The 27,446-nt window shown below is 39.1% G+C and overlaps 1 protein-coding gene across 1 annotated transcript in view; it reads left to right on the top strand.

The window, feature by feature from the left end:
* whrnb (whirlin b) overlaps positions 1-27,446 on the top strand; it is a 79,010-nt gene that overhangs the window by 16,093 nt on the left and 35,471 nt on the right. The window contains exons 2-3 of the mRNA XM_053674665.1: positions 15,103-15,315; positions 18,917-19,042. Of these exons, the coding sequence (XP_053530640.1) occupies positions 15,103-15,315; positions 18,917-19,042 (339 nt within the window). The remainder of the gene's footprint in view (positions 1-15,102; positions 15,316-18,916; positions 19,043-27,446) is intronic.

Genomic DNA, 27,446 nt, shown 5'->3' with positions numbered 1-27,446 from the left:
AATTGAATTGAATTGTTAGTTTGCATATCAGGGTTTGAGTGTGCGGTGATTAATAAGATTGCCATACTATGGATTTATAGTAGAAGATGTCAAAATGTCACCATGTATAAAGTTTTCCTAGGCCTCCACACATAAGTTCTTCTGTTTCGACATTCTATGAATAATTCTGATATAATTGTAATGCATGTATTTGGTTTTGACATTTTATGCTTTTTAATTCATGCTAATCATAAAGAATGTACATTATTATAATGTAATTATGCTGTACATTATACCTGAATTGATAAGTTGGGTTCAATTGCTAGACATACAAATTAAAGCTGGGTGATGAACAGACGAGCCCAGATGATTACCGATAGTGATGATGATGATGATGATGGTGATGTATGATAATGATGATGACGATGAATCCATATGCAGTATTTAATAACCTTTACATGTTGATTGACCCTAATCAATGAAGAACAGGTCACAGAGTAAAGTTTGTTTGAAAGCCTGTGCCTTCTTCAAGCCTATGATTCAGAGAGGCTCTATTTTCAGCCTCTCATTGTATTAATGGTGCTCTTTTGATATAGAGATGTTCTCTGTAATGTTCTGTGTTCCTCTGCAGTTATGTGAATAGAGGAATTAGATCCTGTTCAGGTTGATGTTGAGTTCATGTGTTTGGAAGTTAAACTTTTGGTCTGGGCACCAGAATTCATACATGTAGTATGGTTGTTTAATCATGTAAGAACACTGGTCCATAAATGTATGCTATATGGGTATATGAATAAACAACACCGTTTTTTGCAACATTCTTTAGGGATGTTAATAGTCTTGCCACACAGGTTTTTGAATTTTTTCATTACATTTTTTCCCATGTATACTACTACTACTACTACTACTACTACTACTTCTAATAATAATAATAATAATAATAATCAACATCATCATCATCATGATTAATTTTATTATTAATATTATTATTATTAGTATATCTTGGTAAACACTGACCTTTGTGGGCACAATTTGCAAAGGGTGCTTGGCCCCACAAATCAACCATTGTAATTTTATTTGTTTGTTTGTTTGTTTGTTTTCTTGACAAGAACTGGCCACTGAAGGCACTATTTGCAAAGCATGCCATTCATTGTCACTTACAGACTTTATTTAGATGTATGTATGTATGTATGTATGTATGTATGTATTTTATTTATACGCATTTTCTGAAAGAGTGCCAATAATTATGGAGCTGAATGTGCTTACCCAGGTGCATTAACTGAGTAGGACAAGCTTTTACCAGGCCGTAGTTTCTATTTATGACTTTGCAGAATAGACCTGTCTGTTTCTATGAAGAACCTGTGAGAAAATTGAGTGACAGTAAGGAACACCTAAGGTACAGTCCAAGGCCAAAGAGAGATGGGATGAAAACAGAATCCAAGAAGGAGAGGAAGAGCGAAAGTGAAGCAAAGGAGAGCAGCGTTTCCTTGCAGATTAAAAGTGACAGCTAATTTACCTGTCCTCTCCAGAGCGCAACGATCAGTCCTCTCTGGCTGCTCGGAGCAGAATCCCATTTAACACTACATATACCGTAGCTAAAGTAAAGCAATGCCTCCTTTTCCAATTTATGAAGAGTGTGCATGTCTTCTCAAGTCAGATCAAGGAGAAAGTAGTAATTTGTTGACACTTTTTGAAAGGCAAAGCTGAAAGGTCTAAACGATGCACTTTATAAAATGCTGACCTTGTTTAGCGTAAAACTTCTGACATTGGTCTGATGTTTGAAAGAGAACTTTTTTACTTTTAATGCAGTGAAGTGCTGAAGTTTTTTTCAGTTGTTGAATATGGATCGCGGTGATTTGCTTGGTCATTGTGGCAGAGATGTACAAAGTGTGTGGCGTATCTAGGAGACGATGAGGCCCAAGAGAAGTGGGGACTAATTGATGAATATTAAAATGTGACTTTTATGCTGGAAATATGAGAAGGTTACACAGAATTGTCATGGGTAGCATTGCTGACTCATAGCCCCAGGGTTCGATCCAGAGCTCGAGAATTCTCCCCATGCTTATGTGGGTTTCCACTGGGTTCTCCAGTTTCCTCCTACAGCCCAAGATGGATTGGATATAATAAATTGCCCCTAGGTGTGAATCTGTGTGTGCGTGGTGCCTGGATTTGGACCAGTGTCCCACTGGTCTATATTCCCACTTCCCACTCAGTGTACCCGGGATAGACTCCGGATCCACCATGAGCCTAACCAGGATAAAGTGCCTTACTTTGCTCAAATCACTTTAAAGTGGCTGCTAGTCAAGTATCCCTAGCTGTAAAACAAAAAGTCCATTGGGTGGAGTCAGACATGATCCAGCTCCTCCTACCTGGGCAGAGCTGTGCACAGCTGAGCCAGATGTCCAGTGTGTGGAGTATGTTTCAGGCTTGATAAGTGTCTTTAATGTGTCGTTTCATGTTGTACAGCGTTGTGAGGGTTAGTTTTAATGGTAGGCTTATAGGAGGAGTCAGAACAGATTCAGCTCCACCCCCTGGACCTTTGGTTCTGCAGTGAGTACTATCTCCAACTAGTGGGCATTTCTTTATTTACCACCCATTTGACCACAAATCAGAGTTCTTCTTAATTTCATACGAGTCCGAATGACCCTAAGACATCGTTTCACTCTTCATTATTTCTGCAAAATATTTGATGGACTTTAATCCACCCAAAAAGAACAGCTAAAATGTTATTTTATTTTGAATAATTCAAATGCATCAAACAAACCCATACTGGCATGCTAAGGTTCACCAAATACTGTAGCTCGGGAGCTACTCAAAAAATGAATATGTGGAAAATACAGATAATTTCATAGTGGGGAGAAAAATATCCACCATTCCTTACTCCCAGTGGTAGGAACTACCACTGGGAGTAACTACATCACTTGTTACTTAGATAAGATATTTTTTTTTTTTGCATCATTCAAAATGATGTAAATCATTCATGGTTACCAGATCTCAAGTTAAATGAATACTTATGGGATATTTTATAGTGATGTGTTAGATAGAACTCTCCACCACCATCATAACACCAGATGAGAGAATATCTTTTCTGAAAACCAGTGTTTATCACTCCAGTACAGCTCCAGACAGTTTTAGAATATTGAAGAAGTGTAGTCTTTAAGAAAGGCAGTGGTGGCTCAGTGGTTAAGATGTCGGACTACTGATTGGAAGGTTGTGAGTTGAAATCCCAGCACTGCCAAGCTGCTACCTCTGGGCCCTTGAGAAAGGCCCTCAATTCTTAACTGCTCAGTTGTATAAATGAGATAAATGTAAGTGGCTCTGGAAAAGCGTGTCTGCCAAAGGCAGTAAATGCATTAAAGTTATTAATATATGTATCCATATATTAAAGTATTAATAAAAATGAATATAATATGTTTTAATACATGGAGTTGCATGACACCGTATATTATTATCCATATATTTTACCATATATGGAAAGCAGCTATAATTTACTATGGACATATTTGTGATGTATTATTGATTTATATATACTTTAACATGTGGGCAGTGTTTTGGCACAGTGGGTAGCGTTCCTAACATACAGCCCCAGCGTTCCTGGTTTGAGCTCGAGGTCAGGTTACTGTCTGTCTGGAGTTTTACATGTTCTCTATATGTTTGTGATGACATGGATACTGAGTGCAAGATTTGAATGATTCATTGGTGAAATAGTCCAAAATCCAAGACAGTAACCATTCTTTCTTTTTTTTATTTTTTGTTTCTGCTTGTGCAAAATTACAACATATTTCTTACTGACTGTTCTGGTTGCATGAATTATGATGGGGAAAATGTTCAGATTTGGACAACTGCTTTGGAAATCTGCAACAAAAACAAAAACACTAAAAGAGCTAAGGGCTTTCATTTGGTTACCAAGGTTAAGGTTGGGGTTAGATTTGGGAGTAGGCATACCATTAATTAGCTGCATTAATAATTACGTCAATGGAAGGTCCTCATAAGGATAGTAAGGCAAACGTGTGTGTGTGTGTGTGTGTGTGTGTGTGTGTGTGTGTGTGTGTGTGTGTGTGTGTGTGTGTATGTGTGTGTGTGTGTCCTAGCAGGGTAACATGGAGATAAAAATGTGTGAAGCCTTGAGGCTCTTCCCTCCCCATCAGCAGCATCCTTTCCACCTTCAGCTTAGGAATGAACTCTGCCATTTACCTTCTACACATGCAAAACAACTCCCACACACTCTTTCAGAACACACTCACACACTCACGCACACACTCACACACTCACAAAACACCCAGGAGATCTCTGTTTAGGTACACTCCACTAGAGAGGCTGTGTGGGGCTGAAATACAGCAGTGCATTTATAGAAGACTGGCACTCATCTCCCTCTCTCTCTGACACAGAGTACCAATCTCTCTCTCTATCTATCTATCTATCTATCTATCTATCTAACTTGTCCTCGATCTGTCCTAGTGGCCCTGTGGACAAGGACACTGCTTTTCTTTAAAAAAAAAAAATAAATCTAGACAAGTACATGGGAATTCCAAACCTTTCTCTCCATAATGATGAATAGAGCTGATTTTGTTCTAGGTCAGTCTCTTTAAAAAAAAAAAAAAAAAAAAAAAACTTTCTCAGGTTATAGCCAGAAATAGCTGCTAGGAGTATTTTAAACCTGAATGCTTATTTTATGCGCTTTACATTGCAGTACAGTAAAAAATTAGCGCAAAATAGTGGAATAAAAATTTGAGCAGTACAAACACATCAGATACACACACGTTTATGCAGTGTACAGAGCCTCAGAGTCTTGTACGTTGCATTGTAATATAAACTCACTGACCAATCATGTGCAGTGCAGAAAATAATGCAGATACATTTCAGACGCTTAGTCCACCTCAGACATCAGAATGAATATTTAAATAAACAATTAAATTAAATTAATTTATTTATTTACTCCGTTTAAAGAATTGAATGGACTGTAGAGTGTAAACAGAGTGGTGCGAAAACGAAAAAACATCCAGTGTTCACGGAGCCAACCGATCAGGCTGGTGGTGGTGGTATAATGATGTGTAGAATTGGTTTTCATGGCACACATTGCGCCGCTTCATGTCAGTCACACATAGTTTAATTGAAATAATTTATCAGTACATTCCTTCCTTCATTTTTGCATAATTCCTTATCAAATAATTAGCTGATATCAATGCTACATGCTAGAGGCTCACAACTGAGTCATCACTCAGGAAATTGCACACGAAGACGCGATAGACATTTCTTATAAGTTCTGTCAGTAAGCTGGTTATTTTTCTGACACCAAATATTGATGTAAAATCATAGAACATTTGAAGGTCAAACCATATCACATTACAAACTAGTATCATTAAACACACTCGCTTTTTCAAGTCAGTGAAAGAAGCTGATTTGATTGGATACTGCAGCAGCAAGTCTAATCACACCACTGTGACCCCCCCCCCCCCTTTTTTGTTGTAATTACACTACTCTTTGCCCCCTGAAAACACAAGAATATACAACACCACACTCATGCATGGATTACTTTTGCATTCGATCAGACAAATAACATCAAAAATATCTGTATGCAAAAAATATCTTTTAATAATTTAGTAAAGAACACTGCTGATTTAGTATTCCTGTCCGTTCATTATTGTACTTCTCATGTCGTCAGCTTCATAGAACAGGAAGGACTGACATTTAAGTTGTCAGATATGCGAGTAATATTAAGCATTACGTATCTGAATACCAATTTATAACCCACATGATTCATTCTAAAGCTCTGGCGGTTCAAAGTTTTATTTGTAGTTTCTTTTCATAGCTCTGAATCACGTACTATACTCAAGCTTGTCATCTCTTCCTGCACTGTCCCTGAAGGCACACATTCTGATCTAGAGTGCTTTTATTTTAGAAAGGCCACAGCATTTTACAGCCGTAACCTCAGCATGTAGTGCACACTCTCTCTAAAGAGAAAGAACGAAATGCAAACTAGCAGGCACTTGAGAAAACAACGCTGGATTCAGAGACAGGGTGCAAAGAAGGACAGAACCAAACACAGTAGCGTGATTTATTTGTCTTTCATCGACTGTTCCTGACAGCCCGAATGTTACGCCATAGTTGAAGAGGCAGTTATGTAACATATTTACCACCATTCATGCATGTAGCAGGCTGTAAACTGTTGCTATTCTGTCTCACTGTCTTGTGCAGAGATTGCATGAAGACGTTCTAACAAGCACTCGTACGCTCTGAGGTTTTGTATTGGCGGTCACGTACAAGTGCTCCAGTGCTGCAGGTGGCGCTATTAAAGTTTCATGACAGTTTCCATGACTACAAGATGAAGATTGCCTGCTGCAAAGAGTTGACGGTTGTTTATTATTATAGCGAAGTTGTTGAAGTACAAAAACAAATGATAGAATATAAGGAAAAAGAAGCTTATTTTGTTCCATCGTTACAAAGAGTAATGGAAAAGAAAAAGAGGACACACGTGGTATGTGAGACCATTCGATTTAAAACTATTTGTGGGCCTTTGTAATCCCTTGATTAGGACGCTGACAGACACTCCTCAAAAGCATCTTCGTTGGAAGGAATTTGTTTGGGAACACCTTGTTTGCAATGACCAATAACAGGCTTTGTTGTGTACCTTGTTCCTTCTCCCAGCTGCCATGTCAATGGGTATGTCTCAGCCAGCTCCCTAGTTCAGTAGTCAGAGCACTGATCAGGGAGTCAGCCATTTTATGGGCTGCCTCAATTGTACAATCCTTCCAGTGCACCTAAAAAATCCCACAATGCACCGCAAAAACCAGGGAGTATCGATGCTCACTATGTTCACTTACTGGAAATGACGTCATGTTTTCTGAAGTCTCTCAGCTTGAAAAAAAAAGAAAAAAAAGAATGGCGGACGAGTACTCAGCCAAATTTGTCTACAAATGTAAGTAACTTGTTATCGGTGTTCTAGCTTTGAAATGATTGCTGATTTTAACTTTATTTGACGTTTTATATACGGTTTGTATAAGTCTAATGACTTTTAAGTGTTTAATGATTAAAAAAAAATGATTCACTAGCTAGCCTATGATCTAACTTCATATATTATGACAAAAACGCGTGTTTAAGCTAACGAATTTATATGACATATGAAACTTAAATACTTTTAAGTTTTTCATTTCCTGTGACGTTTTACAACGTGGGCACATAGTCATGAACCCGGAAATTCAGTCAGTAGTGTCTCAATGAGTAGTGAGCCAGCTTGTGTACACGATATACTGATTCATGACCTTCTCTACTGAACTAGGGAGCTGATGGAGACACACCCAATGAAATCCCAAACGAAGCCACCATAAGACATCCATTTACACCACAATTATGTTATATTATTTGTGAAACTTGGCTAAACATAATATAAAGTATGAAACAGGTGAATATGTCTTAAGTAGTAACAGACCAGACCTAATTTTCTCTCCTCGTGCATGTTAAACCGTGTTTCTGGGTCTGTAATCTACAGGGGGTGTAGTGCACATAAGGTTAGTACGGATTGCTCCGGATGCATTCACTCTAGTGCTCAGGGGCAAGAGGACAGGAGCAGCTTCACGGTTCAAGATGCTTCGTGTTTTTAAACCTGGCTTGTCATTTTGTCTCGAAAGGTTTTTATAGTTTCCCATATTCCTGCTGCGTGTGGTCTATCACTGAAACCTTACAGCTTCACTCAGGCTCATATCAGTTGATTCCGAATGCATATAAAATGCATTATACGCAGATGATGCAGCTTAGTGAAGCTTGCGTTCAATTATGATTTTGCTGAAACAAGGAAAATAAAAACCCATAAAATGATTTTCTGGCAGGGCGTTGCTTTGAGCATGTTCAAGCGCATCACAGTGTGAGTCCAATCGTCACTCACTTTACATTTGGCTCCAGATTACAATGATGCAGCAGAAATGAGAGAACCACATTTTGTGGTAATGAGCGTAATAAAGATCAGGAGGGGTTAATAAAAAATCCAATTCCACTTTGGCATGGGTATGATTGTTACAGCATGAGCATGTGGTGGTTGTATATGTTTATGGGTTTCAGACTGTTTTAGTACGCAAAGAAACCCAACCTGGTTCAGTTTTATACATTTTATTTTATTTTATTTTTTTATTACTCGCTCAGATTTATGTCTTTGCTGCGTTGCGTTCACCAAACAGTATCCTGCTTTACTCAAACTGGTCTCCTGTTCCAGTGCCAACTAAACAGACAGGCCACTAAAACACCCATTAGTAATAGGACATATCAGCTATAAAGATTCTTCCTGATACAAAGCAAATACACTTTTAAAAAAAGTCATTTTTTCATGGTTTACTTATCCACCAGACTGACAAAATTTATCACAAATATATTTTCAGTTTTCTCTGTCACTATCTGTATTTTAAGATCGATGTTTTATTGTTCAAATAAACACAGAAACATAAGATACAAGTGCGTACATTCTACTTCAAAATGCCAACAGTCCAAAATTTGCAATACACAAGAGGGTTAATATACAGATGTTAGGCTAATACAGACATGGAAGGGTATTCAACTGTTCAGACGGTAAATGATGAATGTAGACATAATGACACAGTGGTCACCAGCTGTGCTGCAGTCCGCCTGGCATGGTTTCCTGCTAGAGTATAAAGACTATAAAAAAAAACAACAACATTTCATGCCAATTCTCATAGCACCTCACATCCAGTTAAAATAGAAGCTTGTGTGTGAATAAAAGACATCCCATAAAGTTTTAAAGTGTGGCATGTAGTAGCCACAACTGGGTTGTTTTTCCTTTAGAAAAGCTCAATCTATGCCATCAGTTCTTCATGGCATGGATTCCAAACATTCCTTTGACATTCTGGTCCATGTTGGCATGACTGCATTACATAATTGCTGCAGATTTCTCAGCTGCACATTCATACCACTAATCTCCTGTTCTATCAAATCACATCACATGTTCTGTCTATTAAATTCAGATCTGGTCACTAGGGAGGACATTGAAGTGCATCAAACTCATTGTCTTGCTCATGGAACCAGTATGAGATGACCTTGTGACGTGGCATGTAGGAGTAGCCGTTTTAAGATGGGTAAATTGTAGCCATAAAATGATGTACATGGACAGCAGTGATAATCAGATAGGCTGTGGCATTCAGAGAATGCTCGATTAAGAGACCCAGTGCGTGCCGAGAAAACATTCTCGACACCATTATCTCCGGGGACATGGTGGCTTAGTGGTTAGCACGTTTGGGGTTGGGGGTTCGACAGTATGCATGTTCTCCCCGAGCTTCGGGGCTTTCCTCCGGGTACTCTTGTTTCCTCCTCCATTCCAAAGACATGCGTTGTAGGCTGACTGGCATTTACAAATTGCACATAGTGTATGAATGGGTGTGTGTGTGTGTGTGAGATTGTGTCTGTCTGCCGCCTTGTGGCTCCAGGGATAGGCTGCCTGCAGAACTTTTACTTACTGGTTTGTACCATCTTGTGTAAACTCTAGAGACTGTTTTGTGTGGAAAAACAGGAGATCAGCAGTTTCTGAAATACTCAACCCAGCCCATCTGGCACCGGAATTATGTATGTTGTATTTAGTTGTGAGTTTAGTGAAGTTGAACATATGTGACACAAATAGTAAAGATCCACAAAACAGCTGTAAGCAATGGGAGATGACCTTTACGTTTGCACCTGAAGTCAAGGAAATAGGATTTTTCCCCCTTGTGTCTGTGCGAATGTGGGGGTGGGGTCTCTGGAGGGAGTAAGGCATGCACATTTTGGACTAAAATAGGCTAATTTATGTTCACAAAAATAGCAACAGAGTGCAAACATGAAACATTTGGCTTTTAGCCAAACAAAAAAGCAACAATGGGGACATGAACCTGCAAAATCTGTTCCTAAGCATATGCAAATTTGCTCAATTCATCTGGTGAAGGGGTTTTTTGCACCCTTATGTTTGATTGTTCAAAATAACATCACATTCTTAGATTCTCTTCATATTTGGATTCTCTTTACTATTTCCATTCACCACTGACCGGTGAAATGAATAACATCGATTATCTTGTTCCAGTGGGATATATTAGGCAGGAAGTGAACAGTCAGTTTTCAGTGTTGATACGTAAAGATGTGAGCGACTTTGACAAGGGTCAAATTGTGATGGCCAGACAACTGGGTCAGAGCATCTCCAAAACAGCAGGTCTTGTAGGGTGTTCCAGTTATGCAGTGGTTAGTACCTACCAAAATGGTCCAAGTAACGACAACCGGTGAACCGGTGACAGGGTCATGGGCACCCAAGGCTCAGGGATGCTGCTAACCTCTTGGTGCCAGATACCACAGCACACCCACATAAGTCATTTCTGACTTGCACATCACTGCTGCATTGGCCCTAGTAGCTTTCTTTCCATCATTTTCACCTCAGCAAAACAGTTAGAAAGTACATAGTCTTGTGTATAAGCCAACAGGCACATAACAGTTATGTCGACAGAATGAGTGCACTGAACTGCCTCTGCCTTTTGTCTGGACATGCTGTCTCTTCCTGAGGCTGAGACTGGCAGTAAGATGACACGCTGTTTGCCATACTGAACTCTATACATCACAGCAGGAGTTAATGGCTCGTGGGTTTGCTCTGTGACAAGTAAGGAGCTCTTAAAGATGCTCTACTGTTGTAGAACTCTTGTCTGACACTCATAATATTCGCACAACATGTAGATGGGTGTAAAGGATTTGTATTGTCTTGTACGTCAGATTGTTGGTCCTGGGTCTCAGAAAAGGTCCCATTGTTTATGTATTCATATTCATCCATGTTTATATAAATATGATAAGACTGTCAGCATTGTCGGTATTACCCGGCAATGCACATTTTCCCACATCTCCCAAGTTTATATTTTATAATTAATATACTTATATTTTAGGACCAGAAGCATTGGTAGTTGTTTAGGATCCAGGTAAATCTGCGTCATGTTTTATCTAGTTAAGCTAGACACAAATCTTGAGCAAGTACACACTTGAGCAGCTCAGCTCAGAAGCTTCTGTTAATGGTGAGAGAGTGGTAGCTCAGTGATTAAGACATTGGGCTACTGATCGGAAGGTCAGAAGGTCAACCTGCTACTATTGGGCCCTTGAGCAAGGCCCTTAACCCTCAACTGCTCAGATATATAAATGTAAGTCACTTTGGATAAATGTGTCTGCTAAATGCCACTAAATGTAAATGTAAAATGGTAAGATGTGTTCTGATAGTAAAGCGAAAATGACATTTAAAACACTTTCGCGCTAGGCGTTATTTTCCTTTAAAACTTCACCACATGTATTACTGGTAATCCTATGAGAAGCAGTCACATGGAATGTGGAACGAAATGTGGTTGCTTTTTTCTTGGCAAAGTGGAGAACTTCTAAAAGTTTTTAAGAAGTTTATCTTTTCGGTAAACTGTAAGCTTTTTTTAATCACCCGACCAATCTGAATAAGGTTTGCAACTAGGGGCGAGCGAGCAATACCAATTTTGGTGTGGCCCAGATGTGGGTCGCTGCTGGCATTTTCTTTTGGGCCACATGCCACATGGAATGATGGCACCGAAATGTCCCACATGCCGTTGCCGGAACAGGTTATACCGCTGTGATTTGCTGTCAGAGCTGTGCTGTTACACAAAATTAATCAACAGCTTCTGAAGAATCAGATTTAATTCAACAGTGGTGTACTATAAATAAGAAAAAGCATACAAAGGACTGTGCTTTCATATGAAAATAATACACGCTGAAATGGTCATTTCTCTTACACAACAGTGATTGCCAATGATACATTTTTTTGTTTATTTATTTATTACAGAATGACATATACATCCATCTATCTGTCCATTTTCCATACCGCTTTTCCTACACAGGGTCGCAGGGTAACCTGGAGCCTATCCCAGGGAACTTTGGGGGTGCCAACCAATCGCAGGGCACAATCTCACACACACACACTCACACACTACTGACAATTTGGAAATGCCAGTCAGCCTACAACTCATATCCTTGAATTGGATGACGAAACTGGAGTACCCGGAGGAAACCCCTGAAGCCCGGGGAGAACATGTTAACTCTGTACACACAGGCAGAGGCGGAATTTGAACCCCCAACCCCAGAAGTGCTCGCACAAATCGTGTTTTTTCAACTAATTATATTGACCTTTAATGTTGTTGAATGTCACAAAGACAAATTAGTTCCTGTTATCACTCATGTTATAGCAGCTGTAAACACTTGTTTGCTCAGCACCCTTTCTTGAAGTGAATAAGACAATAGCTGATAAATTTCAAATTTTTCCCACTGTGTTATAATTGGTTATAACGCATACATAATTATGTATGCATTAATAGCAGCATACGTTTATGTATGGAGCAGCATAAATTTAGAAAAAACACAGCGCCATCTCTGTATAAAGCATGTTCATGATTTTGGGTTTAGTATTGAATTTTGGCAATACTACTCTTACTCTTACCCTGGATGATACTACAAACTGAGTTTTTGTTTGGTTTGTTAGGGGCTTCACACAGGGTTGCAGGTCTGCTGTGTTCATGCATGAAGACATCTGCTTTGCAATCTTTTACTGACAAGACGAGCCCATAGGCTTATGGATTATTCATTGAAGGCCTGTCAAAATATTGAAATATTTCTCTTTAGATCTTTCCCTCTATTTATTGCTCACTATCTTTCTGTCACTTCCTCTCCCTTTCCTGTCATTCTGTGCATGACTGGTGTCTTAGCCCTGGGGATAAATGGCTAAATCTGACAGGTGGTTCTCGGTAGGTGTCCACCAGAGTTTAGTATTTAAAAATGTAGCAATTCTGCTTCTGTCATGTCGCTTTGTTAATTTTTAAACATGAGCCACACACACACAGTCAGGGCAGATATTCTATTCAGGATGTCAGATGGTATTTACCAAAGAAAGGCAGTATTTATTTCTGGAATGTGGTATTTATATATGGAAATGACCTGGTCTCTGATGCAGTACTGACTCACACACTTGACACTTCACTCTTCATGAAGTCTGTGCCACATACTTCCAGTGTTTTAGCTTCTCAGCTGAAATCTGAGCATTGACGCACACATAAAGTTCTGGATTCATCTAATTTTATTACATAATGTATAAATACCTCCAAACACTGGTCTACACAAAGACTGTATTATAGAGAGAGGCCTGTCCAAAGATTTGGTTATTGAGATTGGACAGTCAAATTGCACAGCTAGGACACTAATGAGCTCAATTTGATTCATCTGCCTTGCAAAGCTGCTCTCTTACTGATACCCAATTCTAGATCCTATTTAGGGGTGCTTCTGCCTCTCTATTATTCCTCTCAGTCTGTCTAAAAGGTGCAGTCAAATCTTTTTCCTAAATTAAGTGTAATCTCTTCTTCTAAAAGGCAGCACCTGCAGTAAGGAATCCGCAAACTGCATGTTTATATATATATATATATATATATATATATATATATATATATATATATATATATATATATATATATATATATAGTTTATAGTGTGTATACAATAATAATAATAATGATAATAATAATTCACCAAAACAAGACAGTTGAAGATTGAAAAGACCTTGCGATGCTTTCCTTTCCTGAATTGCCCAGTTCCTGTGATCCTCTTCCCACTGTAGCCTCAGATTCATGCTCTTGACGGACCCCATGTGGTCTTCTGCTGTTGTAACCTATTAGCCTCAAGGTTTGGTGTGGTGTGCGTTTTGAGATGCTTTTCTGCTCACTGGAACCAGTTTGACCATTCTACAGAACTTCTGCTCACTGGATGTTTTTTGTTCCATTCTGTATGAACTCTAAAGACTGTTGTGCATGAAAATAATAGGAGCTCGGCAGTGTTTGAAATATCTGGCACCAACTATTATGCTAGAGTCTCTGAGTTTAGATTCTTCGTCATTCTGATATTTGATATGAGCATGAACTGAAGCTCTTGACCTGTATGATTTTTTTGCATTGCGCTGCTGCCGCATGATTGGCTGATTGAATAATTGCATGAATGAGCACGTGTATAGGTGTTCCAAATACAGTGGAGGTGTATGTTATTATTTATTATTATTTTAATAATTATTCATATTATCATTATTTTTTTTGTTTAATAGCAGCAACTGTATATACTGTATATAGCCTGCAGTTACTGTAAAGATAATTCAGTGCTGTATCATGGAATATTTCTGTTCTGTACAGTTTTCTTTAGAGAAACACTCTGTGATCTTACAGCTGCTTACTTCTTCTCCCTTGAGGAAGTGAATTCGCAAGTGCTTCTCGTCTCGGTGTATTCATAACCGAGTCAGTGTCAGTCAGTCAGGTAGAACAAGAGGCTTAACAAGAGGCTCCACAGTGTTCCAGACAGTCTTTGTGCGATTGATACATGTGTACCTCTGACTCATTGCACTCTTTTATTCTGCTCCTGCCTCTCTCTCTCTCTCTCTCTCTCTCTCTCTCTCTCTCTCTCTCTCTCTCTCTCTCTCTCTCTCTTTTTTTGCTTTCACCTTCCCACTTGCTCAGAGGCTCAGAGTCAATAAAGGCCCCATCATCTGTAAAAACAAGAGCGCCAGACTCTTATGAACTTCATCCACTGAGCACTGAGGAAGTGTCTATATACAAGCATGAAAAAAAACTCCCCGGTCCCTATAAAGCTTTCATATTGAATGTGAGATGGATGGCTGTGGATGTTTCCTAGGGATGAATGGAGCTCAGAGAGCAGGACAGCGAAGTTCTGAGAGTTTATTTGGTCTACAGTGGTCCTGTACATGAGTGGGTTTGGAGTCACCCATCCCTTTACACTATGTCATGCAGAGGAAGTTACTTGAACCTACGCCCTCTTGTGCGCACGTCAGTCTGAATTGAATGTGACGTTAACATTTATTGAAATTAAAGTGTGATGAAGAGCAGTAATTATTTATCTGACTGACTTTGCCTGTGTGCGCACTGATGGATTAAATTAACACGCAGACTAAGTGCTGTGATTAATGATATCTGCATAAACAGCGAGACATTAACTCCAGATGTGGAGTGAAATGATAAGGCCTCAATAATTGCTCTCTTGAAAACATACCTCTTTCCCTCCTCCACCGACTCCTCCTCATTTCTTTCTACTCTCATATCCTTCCATCCTTCTCTTCCTCCTCGACAGGTGCTGAAGGGTTGCAAGAAGCTCTGCTTATCAGTGTGTTCGATGGGGCGGATCCCGGGAGGTTATGTGACCAATCATGTGTACACATGGGTAGATCCTCAGGGCCGGAGCATCTCTCCGCCCCCTGACCTGCTGGAGCAGCATACAGCAGGCGGACGACACTTTAACAGCCAGCGCCGCGGACACGCCCAACAACAGGGGGCGGAGAGAAGGGTGAGTGTGCTTCTCACTGCTTTTTTTTTGTCCTCCGATTATCATTTATTTGCCTATACAAAGGTCTGGATAAGCAACTAGCAAGACTGTTGATAACAGTTCCCTTGCAGTGCTTAACTATTAAAAATTAGTTCAGAGCGATAAATAAGACAATTTGAAGTCAACTTTATTTGTTTTACTTTAAAGGGATCATGTATTTTTTTTTTTTTTTTTACATTTTTATTTTATTATCTTCCCTGTGGTGTAATTATAATATTAATAAAGTTTTTTTTGTACAAAAAAACATACAAAATTTTGTAATTTATGATCTTTTTCCACCCTGTCTCTGATACTCTGACTGAAACGATCAGTTTTTGTGTCCTTTACCTTTAAGCCTTCAACATAACCACCTGCTGCTATGATTGGCTAACATCTTTGCCTATGAATTAATTATCAACGTCCTCTGCCGTAACACCTGCTGAACTGTTTTTAGTGACGGTGCGATGATGTAAAAGTAGGTGTCGATGCCTTGCTGTAGGGGCAATCATATGCAAATGTATTTGCCCATGTGATGTCCCAAATCCCACCACATCCAAACGAGCCATATCCCAGATAGCAAGCACATTTGAGTCAATTCCGGTAGAAATGCGCCACTGTCGGCTCAATGCCAGTATCGGTGAGAATGTAATTGCCCAGAGCCCTGCCGACTGTTTAGAGCACTTCTGGCGGACAGACGGGTTTTGCTATGTGGGCCAATCTTATATGTGTCGGTTTGCAGTGTGTGGGACAGTTTTGGGCCGGGGACCCAGGCGTATACTGGGCCAGAACTAAAGCAAGTATGTGGCCCACAAGTGGGCCAGACAAATTTTGCTATCTGGTATTTGGCGCTCTGTTAATTAAATGCTCTTTTGCTACCGATGAGGACGTATTAAGCTATGAAACTTGCAGGATGTTTTAATGGTTCAAAGACCTCTTATATGTCAAAAGTTCAAGGAAAATTCTCATGTCAAGACCCCTTTAACCATTTCTATTATTCCAAAATGTGCTCTCTAATATCCTTGTTTCTTTTCTGTTTTTGTCTCACTCGCTCTCTTTCATACTGCTTCGCCCTTTTAGTCAATTAACTCTGAACTCTATTTTGTCAGTTTTTCTTTCAGTCTTTCACCCTCCTTCACCCCACCCGCCAATCCGGACTCTGTCTTGTACACTACTCAGATTTTAACCCCAAACACACACGCTCACTTCCAGAATACTATTCGAGAAGGGCAGGACTGAATCCAATTACGAGATCTTCTCTACAAGATGTTTTTTTTTCCTTAACTTTTGTGATGTTGTGATGATGTGAGGCAATCCTAATTAAAAATGACAGCCATGTGCTCTGTTTAGACGCAGGCACTCGTGGCTAGCAGGAGAGGCGTTTCAGAACAGTGTATGATGATATGTTGTTTTTGCCCAAAGGGAGATGAGTGATATGAGTCTAGGTCCAGCCCAGGCAACAATCCTTTCTGTCTGTCAGCGTGATTTATTTCCCCATTTGAACCACACAGATCTATAGTCGTTTATCATACGAACATTGCACCTGCATCTCAAGATGTTTGTGGTTTGGCTGTTTAGACTTTTAAGGATTTTACAGTGATTTCAGAAGTTATTAAAATATTAAATCGCCTGGTATTTTTTCTCTTATGTCATTGCCAGCTAATAAGTGCACTGAAATAGCATTTTTGGAACATATTCTTAAAATATTTCATGATGCTAAAGGGTTTGAGCTTTTGGCGATGACTCAGAGAGCTTGACTCACTTATGTAAAACAATGGCTCAGGTCTCTGAGATTGGACACTTTAGGATTGGTGTCTAATTATGCAGAGCTAAAATGGCATGACAAAGCATAGTCACTTTTAATAGATATATAGATGGATGGATGGATAGATAGATAGATAGATAGAGAGGAAGGATATAAAATGCCTACACATCCCTGCTACAATCCAGGATAAATCATGTCAGAATTAACCTCAATTTCAAAAAGTAATTATTATACTCCTGTCACCAATGAACTGACTCTGATTCAACACAAATGAAGATCAACTGTTTCTGTAGTATTTGCTTGACATCTTCTTGGTTTCATCTGACTGCTGAAGCAATGGTCCACAAAGAGCTTCCAAAGCATGTATGGGATCTCATTGTCAAAAGATATAGATCCGGAGAGGGGTACGAAAGAATTTCCAAACTATTAGATGTAATATAGAACACTGTGAAGGCCGTCAACAACAAATGAATAAAATGGGACACCACAGTGACATTACCAAGAGCAGGACGTCCCTCCAAAATGAATGAAAGGACAAGAAAACTTATCACGGAGGCTGCCAAGAGACCTACGGCAACATTAAAGGAACTGTAGGAATATCTGCCTAGAACAGGTCACTCCCTGCATGTGACAACAATCTTGTATTCTTCATACGACTGGGCTATGAGGCAGTGTGGCTACTGCCCTTTCCCATTACATCCAAGAATAAAAGATATGTTTGGCACAAAAACAAGAGAGCTTATCATCCAAAGAACACCATATCTGTGGTGAAGCATTGTAGTGGCAGCATCATGTTCTGTGGCTGCTTCGCTTCAGCTGGGACCGGGGCTGTAAAAGCTGGGGCTCTCTTAGACAGCTAAATATGAAGAAAAATGTCACCTTCATGCATGACAAAGCACAAATCCAAGTCAACAAATGAAACACCCAGTCGGAGGCCATATCAAAATCCTATTTTTGCACAAGGAAGTGTGTAATAAAATTGCCAAATCAAGATGCACTTAGTTGGAAGACTCTTACTTAAAAATTGACTGAATACTGTGTTACAAGCAAAAGGTGCTTTAACATAGTATTAGTTAAGGCACGTGCAACCAGGTTCTTCTAAGATTTTTCTTTTTCTTTTTTTCAAATCTAACTCGTTTAAATTTGTAAATAAATTTGTTTTCACTTGAATTTTGTTGGCTGCTATAATCGCATAACACTTTTCAATATCACAAAAACCTGCAATTTAATCAGGGGTGTGTCAACTTTTTACATCCACTGTAGATAGTTAGATGCGTGGACGGACAGACGGGTGAAGGAAGGACAGATAGATAGTTAGATGGTTAGATGGATGGATAGATGGATGCTTAGGGGGATGGAAGGTTAAATGGATAGATGAATCGATTGATTGATGGATAGACATATGGATGTTAGATGGATGGCTGGTTAGATGTGTAGATGGATGGATGGATGGATGGGGAGATGGATAGATGAATACATGAATGGATGTTCATTATAGATGATAGAGGGATGGTTGGATGGATAGATTAATGGATGAATGGTTGGATTGACAGACAGATGGATGGATAGATAGTTAGATGCATGGATTATTAAATGGTTAGATGGATGATTTTAGCTGGATAGATTGATAAATGGATTGATATATTAACGGATGGATGGATAGCTGAAAGACTGGAGAGGAGGCATTACAGAGCTTAATAGAAACCGTCAGAAAAGATCTTCAATAACTCTTACTAATGCAGCCTGATGGATTGAGCAAGGATTTGTAAAACTGGTTCATGTTTATGTCTGATTTATTTTTGTATGTATTTGTCCCTCCAGGTCACCATCTCCTTGGACGACGGACGTCCTCTGGGTCTGATGATACGTGGAGGAGCAGAATATTCCCTTGGGATTTATATTGCTGGAGTGGACCATGGATCAGCAGCAGAGTGTGGAGGTTTAAAGGTAAAACCCAACAACAAAATATGGCAGTTACTGAATGAAAATAAATCTGTCGGGTATTAATAATAACTTGTATACAAGTGAAAGTTCTTTACAGTATGTAAGAGAAATGTAAACAGTAAAAAAAAAAATAAAAAAATACCTGAAATAAAGCAAACATGGACACAGTATTACTGATGTAGTCATAGAGCACCCTGCTCTATTACATCCTCTGCTTTGTGCAACAGCTATATCCTTCACTGAAATACACCTAAAATGGCATTGACATAGTCCCACTCTTATGTGTTTGTTTGTTTGTTTGACGTGGGAAGAGAACTCAACAGTTTTGCCAGTGTTGCCACTGTTGGAGTATATGTCTGTGCTTTATTGGCGTGACAGTTTATAGTGTAATGCTGCCAAAACATTCATAAAGAGTGATGATGGTAATGCTGCACTGGCCTCTGTCAATTTGCTGATTATTGTAAAAGTGAGAGTGAGGCAAGGTTTTGAGCACCTTCACAATACAGGGTATTGCTGACTGAATGTGAGAAAGAGGCCTGAGGTGTCAGACTCCAGAACTCCAGACGTCCAAACCAGAGAGCACTGCTGAGCTGAGACCGTATTTAATCCAGCTGATATAACCCATTAGCTAATTAGAAAATGGTCTTCATGAGGCCAGGGCTTGATTTGACAAAAAACAAAAACAAACCAAAAAAAACACAACAATTGATTTACCCACCACATTACCTTGGGTGATACATCAGGATTTATTTTTGTCATTTTAAATCTCTCATAATGTTCAATATGAGTGTTGATTGATAGAATTGCGAATAATTAATGAATACCCTTAGTTTATGGTCCAAGGGTTCACAAAAATGCTAATGTGGCCTGGGAGAATATGAGTTCGAAACCCTTTGCCCTAGAAGGAACTGAATAACCCTAATAGAGCTCGATGAAACTTTTTCCTAATAGTGAACTTTCATGTTATTTTTATCTGAACACAGAGTGTCTTTGCTGCCTATTAGAGGACGTAATTCCCTGCTCATTGTGAATCGCTGTGTCATTTCATGAGCTGATCTGTTCCATGGAATAATCAGCTCATTACAGATGAAACGTTGGAGCGGCAAATAAGCCCATTTCCATTTCCTCTCCCGTCATTCTCTTCTCTAGACTCCTGTAAATAGGGTTTTGGGGCCTGAAGCTTTAGCTGCTTCCTTGTGTGGAGGAAAACAACTAAATATTTAACTGTTTTTCTGCTAATGCAGAAGCACATCTCTCAGGTCTGGAAACAGACATGAACATTCTCCAGGTCTTTATGTAAATATTAATGAAAAGCTGCTGTTTTTCTCTTCCCTATGTTATTTTGGTGCGATTGTTCTGATTTGGGAAAGTCACCGTGGACCTGGGGAAAAAAACAAAAAAACAAAACACCACACACCCAGAACTGATTCTTAAAATGGTGGAACTGCGCGGTGTGATGATGCACAAGGTCATGAGGAGAGACTAGATGTGTTTGTTTATTTATTCTTTATACCTAAGGTTGCTTTTTAAATATGTAACACAAAATCTGAAAAAAGGAACCTGTAAGCAAAAGAATAATATTGTGTTAAAGACATTTTTGCAGCTGATATTTGGAAATAAAGCCATAGAAATGCAGTCCTAAATAGACTGATACAGAATGCACACTCGGATACAGAATGCATGGACTCACACATGAACACACACATATATATATATATATATATATATATATATATATATATATATATATATATATATATATATATATATATATATATATAAAACATATATATATACAGTCCACACACACACACAAATCCTGCACAAACTCGCTAATACAGCACTGCAAGGCTTTTGCACTAAGAGCTGGGAAACATAATCCACTTTATTTGCATAGTGTAGTTCCTTAGGCCATTCATTATATGCCTGTCCTACAAACTGCACTGTCTCTTAAAGCTGCAGTTTGTACTTTTAATACTGTTATCCTAGACTAGTGAATGTACTTCCAACCCCAATGCAGCAACCCTAATATAAATAATCATGAATCTACATGAATAGCCAAATTAGATTATTGGATTAGATTAAAATGTAGCTGTACTTCACAGTTTATTCCAAAAGTCTAGAATTCCAGCGACAGAGTAGCATGACTGAAAAGTGCTAGCCATATTGAATCCCACTGATGCCATACCCATCCATGGCTGAGAGCCAAGAGAGCAAAATTGGCCACACTGTCTGGGAGGGAGGATGTTATACTCTCTCTCGCCTGTCAGTCACTAGCCAATCATGGGTGTCTGTGAGCTCAGGTGTGTCCTCTGAGTGTTACGCTGTCCTGTGATACAGCATGAGCAAGTTTAAAAAAAAAAAGAAAAGCAGTTGATCGACTTCAGGTGAATTGGCAGGTAAACAAAATTGAGGAGAAAAATTGTGAGGAGTGTGAGGTTATCCAACCATCCATCCATTTTCCATACTGCTTATTCGACACAGGGTCACAAGGGAGCCTGGAGACTATCCCAGGGAACAAGGCAGGGGACACCCTGGATGAGGTGCAAACTCATCACACACACGTAGACTATGGACAATTTGGAAATTCCAATCAGCCTACAACACGTCTTTGGACCAGAGTACCTGAAAGAAACCCAAAGCACTGGAGAGAACATACAAACTCCACGCACAGTGGGAGGAGGCAGGATTTGAACCCCCAATCCTGGAGGTGTGAGTTAACAGTGATAACCGCTAAGCCACTTAGTGCCTTAGTGTGGGGTTATATAAAAAGAATTTCAGATGAGTTTTAACAGACACTAGAGCAATCAGGATTAGAACTGAGAGGATGGAGGAGGAGGAAGGGGTTGGAGGCAGATATTAAAGCCAAAAGATGGCCATGTTATTAGAGAAAAAAATGTTTCCATTGAGAAATTTATGCTAGAATTGACAAAAGAATACCACAGCCCTGTTGGCTTCTGGATTCCAATTGGTTGATTAATTTTCTATACCATTTTCTGAACTCGATTCTGATTGGCTGGAAGGTGTGCGTTAAACACATCTAATGCAGATGTAGTTCTAGTCAGTTTAATCATCTTTCTAAATTATAGACAGTTGTAACCATAATAACATACAGTTAAACTCACAGCTTCATTATTAGTAGAGACGTGGCACAGACGCAGGTCATTCTTTCTCTCTCTCTCTCTCTCTCTCTCTCTCTCTAATAACTATTTGTTGTAATTCATTCAAATAAATGTAATCTTATTGCACTACTTTATCTCCGTGTATGATTTAGAGCGGGTGAAATTCTAGATCTAGCGACCCGCATATGAAATAACTAATGGAAATGAACCGTTATTGTTATCCTTTCAGACCAATTTTGCACTGCAAATAATCGTTCCAGCTAGATCGTCACAAGTCGTTCACAAGGACTCGTTTTTTTTTGTCTTACGAGTGAGGGAATGACTGTTGATAGCTGCTATGAAATAAGTGCCAACAGGTACTAATAGATGGATTAAAACTATTTGCTGTAGTGTAAAGGAATAAAACACTTTGGGACATGTTGTTAATGGAAAACGATCAACTTTGAGGTGGTAGCATGTCCTCTTCACGTGTGTCGCATCGTACCAAGCCGTTGCTGATTATTTTTTGATTTTGTGAGTTAATCTGACAAGCTCTTGTATTTATGAAAGTGTGCTGCTCTTGCAAAATTGTTCCAGATGAAAGGACAATTGACATTTCAAGCATTTTCGCATCAAGCTCCTTGATTTGTCTGAGCGATTAAAAAAACCATTTACGCACTTTCTTTATATTTTGAGCTTCAGTTTAAGGGATAAAAGATGTAGGATTGACAAGTCGAGGAGGTGTTGAGAAGAGTATTGGTAAAAAGCGCAATGATTTTAGTTACAACTGTGACTCGTCTTGCAGCCAGCAGAGAGCTCAGAATTACAAACTGCTCCCTTAAGGCAGTGTAAATCTCTCCCTCTCGGCCAGCTATGAGTAATGCTTTTAGTAAGATGTTGGACTCTGTGATGTTGTGCCATAAAACAAAGTGGTAGTAATAACGATCTACCTGACTGTGTGGAGGTGTTTCTCTCCGCTGTTACTCTATTTGTGTGAGAATTGAGACAGGTGTCTGATTGGCTTTGCCCTCCCAGTGGGAATGTGAACCTCCCGGGTCGATACCCAGCATTTCATCAATGTGTCTGCGGTGCTAGAATACACATGGTCACACGGTGAGATTTTGTGGGACGTGGTCTGAACAAACAAGTCTGTACCATGAGAAAAACTCAGGGCTAGTTTGGAGAAAGGTGTCGTCATCGCAGGTTTGTTTTCACACATCGGAATTTCTTCTGAACGCACAGATCGATTATGCAGTAGTATATATTATTTCTGCTAAGCAGGAACATTTGGCAGAAATGAGGAGAATAGATTTACAGTACGGTGTCAATCTAAGGAGTAAGACTTAGACACATCCGAGGAAATGCAAAGATGCCTTCAAAAATAATTCTACCTCTTTGCATGAAAAAAAATACTATAAAGAGAAGTACACAGTAAGTCAATATTTGGTGAGACAACTCTGCTTTTTAAAGGGAAAAAATTGTAGCCTCGAGTTTTAAAAGGAAATTAGCATGTAGGTTTTATTTTATTTTGGGGAATCTGCCAGAGCTCTTCTGGAGACTCTGATTGTTGAACTTGCCTCTTTTTTGCATGCAAATCCCTTCATTATGTTATTTTTTTGGGGGTCTGAAAAGTGGTCTGTTATGTAATATGTTGCTTTGTTTACTGACATACAAACATTTTTCTGTAAAATGTCATTTTGTTGTTGGAAAAGTAATGATTGGAAATAAAATAAAGTAAAATGAACATCTATAACAAAATTTGTACCAAAGAAATTGGGTGCCTAAGACTTTTGCACAGTACTGCAACTTTTATTGTTCATATTATTAAATAATTAATTAGTCCTAAAGCTCAGGTAAAGCCTTTGACTCTCTAATTTAGCTTTTATGAGTTGTAGTTATTCTTTATTCCAAATTCCAAAAATGCGTGATTTTGCTGCAGCTTTTTTAAAGAAATTTGCAACGCAATTTGCGGAGTTTTTTTGTGCTTATTTTGCAGAAAACTACTTGAATTGGCAAAATTGCAATTGCATGAAATTTGTTTTGTACGGTCTTTCGCAGTGATACTCGTTGGTAAATGAGACGTTTTAGCTGTACTCATGTTCGACGCACGTGAATCAAAAAGGGCTTTGACTGAATGTGCGTTGTGATGACGTCACATGACATGTCTTGGCCCAAATCTGTGGAAAATCTGCGGTAATTTTGAAAATTTGCAAAATCCTGGAGGGAATACTTCTATCTTGAAACAATAGCATTTTGCTTTGCTGCTATTGTCAAACTTGAAGCAGGAAGTCACGTAAAAATTTCAACCAACCGTTTTAGCGATGCTCAGCTCAGGGAGCAGATTGATTCATGGTGCAGTTGCACCAAGGTTTACCTAAAGTGAACCTATGAGCACTGTTTCACCATTTTATCAGTGGGGTTTGTAGATATCACCATTTATATGAAACGTTTGAAATAAAACTTTCACTGTTATTACCTGCAATGCTAAGTAAATAACTAAGTAAGTAAATTTTATTTATAAAGAACATTTAACACAGCGAGGCTGACCAAAGTGCTGAACAGAGTAAAGAAAAGTAAAATAGAAAACAGAATAAAACCAAATAAAGACAGACAATAGACAATAGTAAATTTATAAAAAATGAGATTAAAACGCCTGGGAGAAGAGATGTGCTTTCAGACTCTTTTTAAAATTGGTAATAGAAGGTACAAGGCAGATGTCCAGGGGCAATTGATTCCATAAACGAGGAGCAGTGACTGAAAAAGCTCTATCCCCTTTAGTTTTTAAACAGGATGGAAGGACATACAGAAGAAACCTATCAGAAGAGCTTAAAAATCTGTTAGATGAATGCGGTGTGAGAAGATCTTTGAGATAAGAAGGAGCTTGATTATTAAGAGTTTTAAAGACAAACAACAGAATCTTAAACTGAATCGTAAAATGGCCCGGGAGCCGATGGAGCCATGCTAAAATTGGGGTAACATGATCAAATTTCTTTGCCTTGGTCAACAGCCTTGCAGTTGCATTCTGAACCATCTGGAGACGAGCAAGAGATGACTGAGCAAGACCCAAATACAGTGAATTACAATAATCTAAGCGCGATGTGACAAAAGCATGAATAACCTTCTCCAAATCTTGGAAAGACAAAAATGTTTTGCGTTTAGAAATAATCCGTAATTGATAAAAAAAACTATTCTTAATGACCGAATTTATTTGCTTGGTTAAGCATAATTCTGAGTCCAGGCTAATTGTAATGAATCATAATTGACGAAAATGGAATGACTATCGATTAATCCTTAAGGTTCTCACCACATTTAATGGGAAAATGTCAATACTTTGTTCAGCTTTTGCTGTTTGTACCGAAAGCATACAGCTTGTGCTGCTACAGTGTGTAGTGTACATTTTTGGAGCAACGAAACTGTACATGTTATGCTGAAAAATAATGAATGACTGGGTGGTGTGATGTAGCCCAATTTATAGTTGCCACTCCACTGATTCTTTTCCTTTAACAGCATGACCTGAAAAGTTTTATTCCTCTAATAACACAGCAATTTGCCAGCAATTTTCTATTAAATAAAGAACATCACATTTATATCTATATATAGTTATGTTCAAAGCGCTGACACTGGAGACTCCTTCCATTAATGATAAATAAATGTCTCCTTACAGAAAGCTTCACCAAATCAGCAGTTATGTGGGTTTTTTGTTAAAATAACATGTTGTTGTTGTTTTTATAAATGTGTATGATGATGTATAGATTATGTTGAGTGTAAACGAGTTCTTAATGTATTAGAAGAAGTGCATAAATATTAACCTGTGATTTCCATTCCAGCCTGCACTCCTGTCAGAGCTGCTGTTATAGGAAATAATTCAACACCTTCTAACCAAACAGATTTGAGCAGAATGCATAAAAATATGTAGTGATGAATGGAGAGTTTGCGAAGGCAGGCTGCATTACATTTCTATCAGAAGGACGGATTTATTTGCTTTTTGCAGCAGCGTTGTGTTCAAGTTTACATTTGATTAGCTGGAGAGAACTAGTGTTGAATAAACCATTCAATTGAACTCACATGAAAATGGTAAGTAACAACACAGGCCAGAGGATTTGATGGAGAAAGTCAGGTTAAATGGATTGACCCGAGAGTGCGATGTGTCCAGAGGAAAGTAACAGCCTGCCATCAGCCCTTGTTGACAGCTCAATGTGTGTCAACTTATCTTGACTGATGCTCCCAGTGTTTGTCCCATCTGCAAGCCCCTATGCTGGGTCTAATTAACATTTAGCCCCATCACAACCCAGCTGGATATGACTGCAGGCGCGTCTCGGTAGACATGTTTATCAGTCAGACGCGGCCGCCGTCGTCTGAGCCAGTCTCGAGATGGATGTAGGGCTGAGACGGAGGCTTTTTTCGCTTGTGCGTGAGAGATCTCCAATGTGCTTTCCTGTGTGTGTCATGACCTGCTGGAGAACAGCGAGAGGGGAAAATCGAGTAGTTTCTATCTGCTGTGCTTCTCCTCAGGATAGCTGAAGCTTGCCTTGAATCAAGTTAGTGCTATTGTAGAGAAAAGAGAGAGTGTCCTTGAGGATTGGTCCTAAGCAGACGCTCCACTTTTGCAACAGAAAGGGATTTAGAGACGCAGGAGTGAGTAGTGGAAATGGCACAGAGATTAGACTAAGAGCAATCGACCCTTGTACATGTATATAGATGGTGGGTGTATACATATGCAGAGGTTTGACAAAAGATGAAAGAAGCTTGTCCACTCTAAACCAACAATGATGAGATTCTGGGAGCATTAAATCAGGTGCTCTTTTTTTTTTCTCTCTCTTTCTCTCTTTTTTTCCTCCTCATCCTTCTGTACTGTATACCAATAAATCAAAGCTTTCTTCCTTAGTGATTCCATTGCATTAGCACAAAAAAGGGGAACAAACATGCATACATCGATAACTAATCTTCCTCTTGGTCTTCTTTCTGCACAGGGCTGAACAAAGAGGAAAATAAAAGCGAGTCAGTAACCACCCGGTGTAAAAATGATAGCTGCTTTGTCCTCTCTTTGATAATTCCCTGCTCATTCTGCTCTCTTCCTGAATCCATTTGAAAGGCCAATTTGACACCTGGGAATTATTTGATAGACTCAATATGAAAGTAATATTGACCTTTGGTAAATGTCCATGCAATCCATCCTGGGCTTTCATAAAATTCTATGCCGAGTCAGAAAAGTGAAAAGTCTGTTTGGATGTGGATCCAACCCAGAACATGATCTCACTTCAAACCACTATAGAATTCTCAATTCGTACGGGTCAGCAGGTCTGACA

The sequence above is a fragment of the Ictalurus punctatus genome, chromosome 22 (genome assembly GCF_001660625.3).
Source record: "Ictalurus punctatus breed USDA103 chromosome 22, Coco_2.0, whole genome shotgun sequence".
Taxonomy (NCBI): Eukaryota; Metazoa; Chordata; class Actinopteri; order Siluriformes; family Ictaluridae; genus Ictalurus; species Ictalurus punctatus.
The sequence above is the reverse complement of the archived record's forward strand: the minus strand, read 5'-3'. Positions and strand labels throughout refer to the sequence as shown.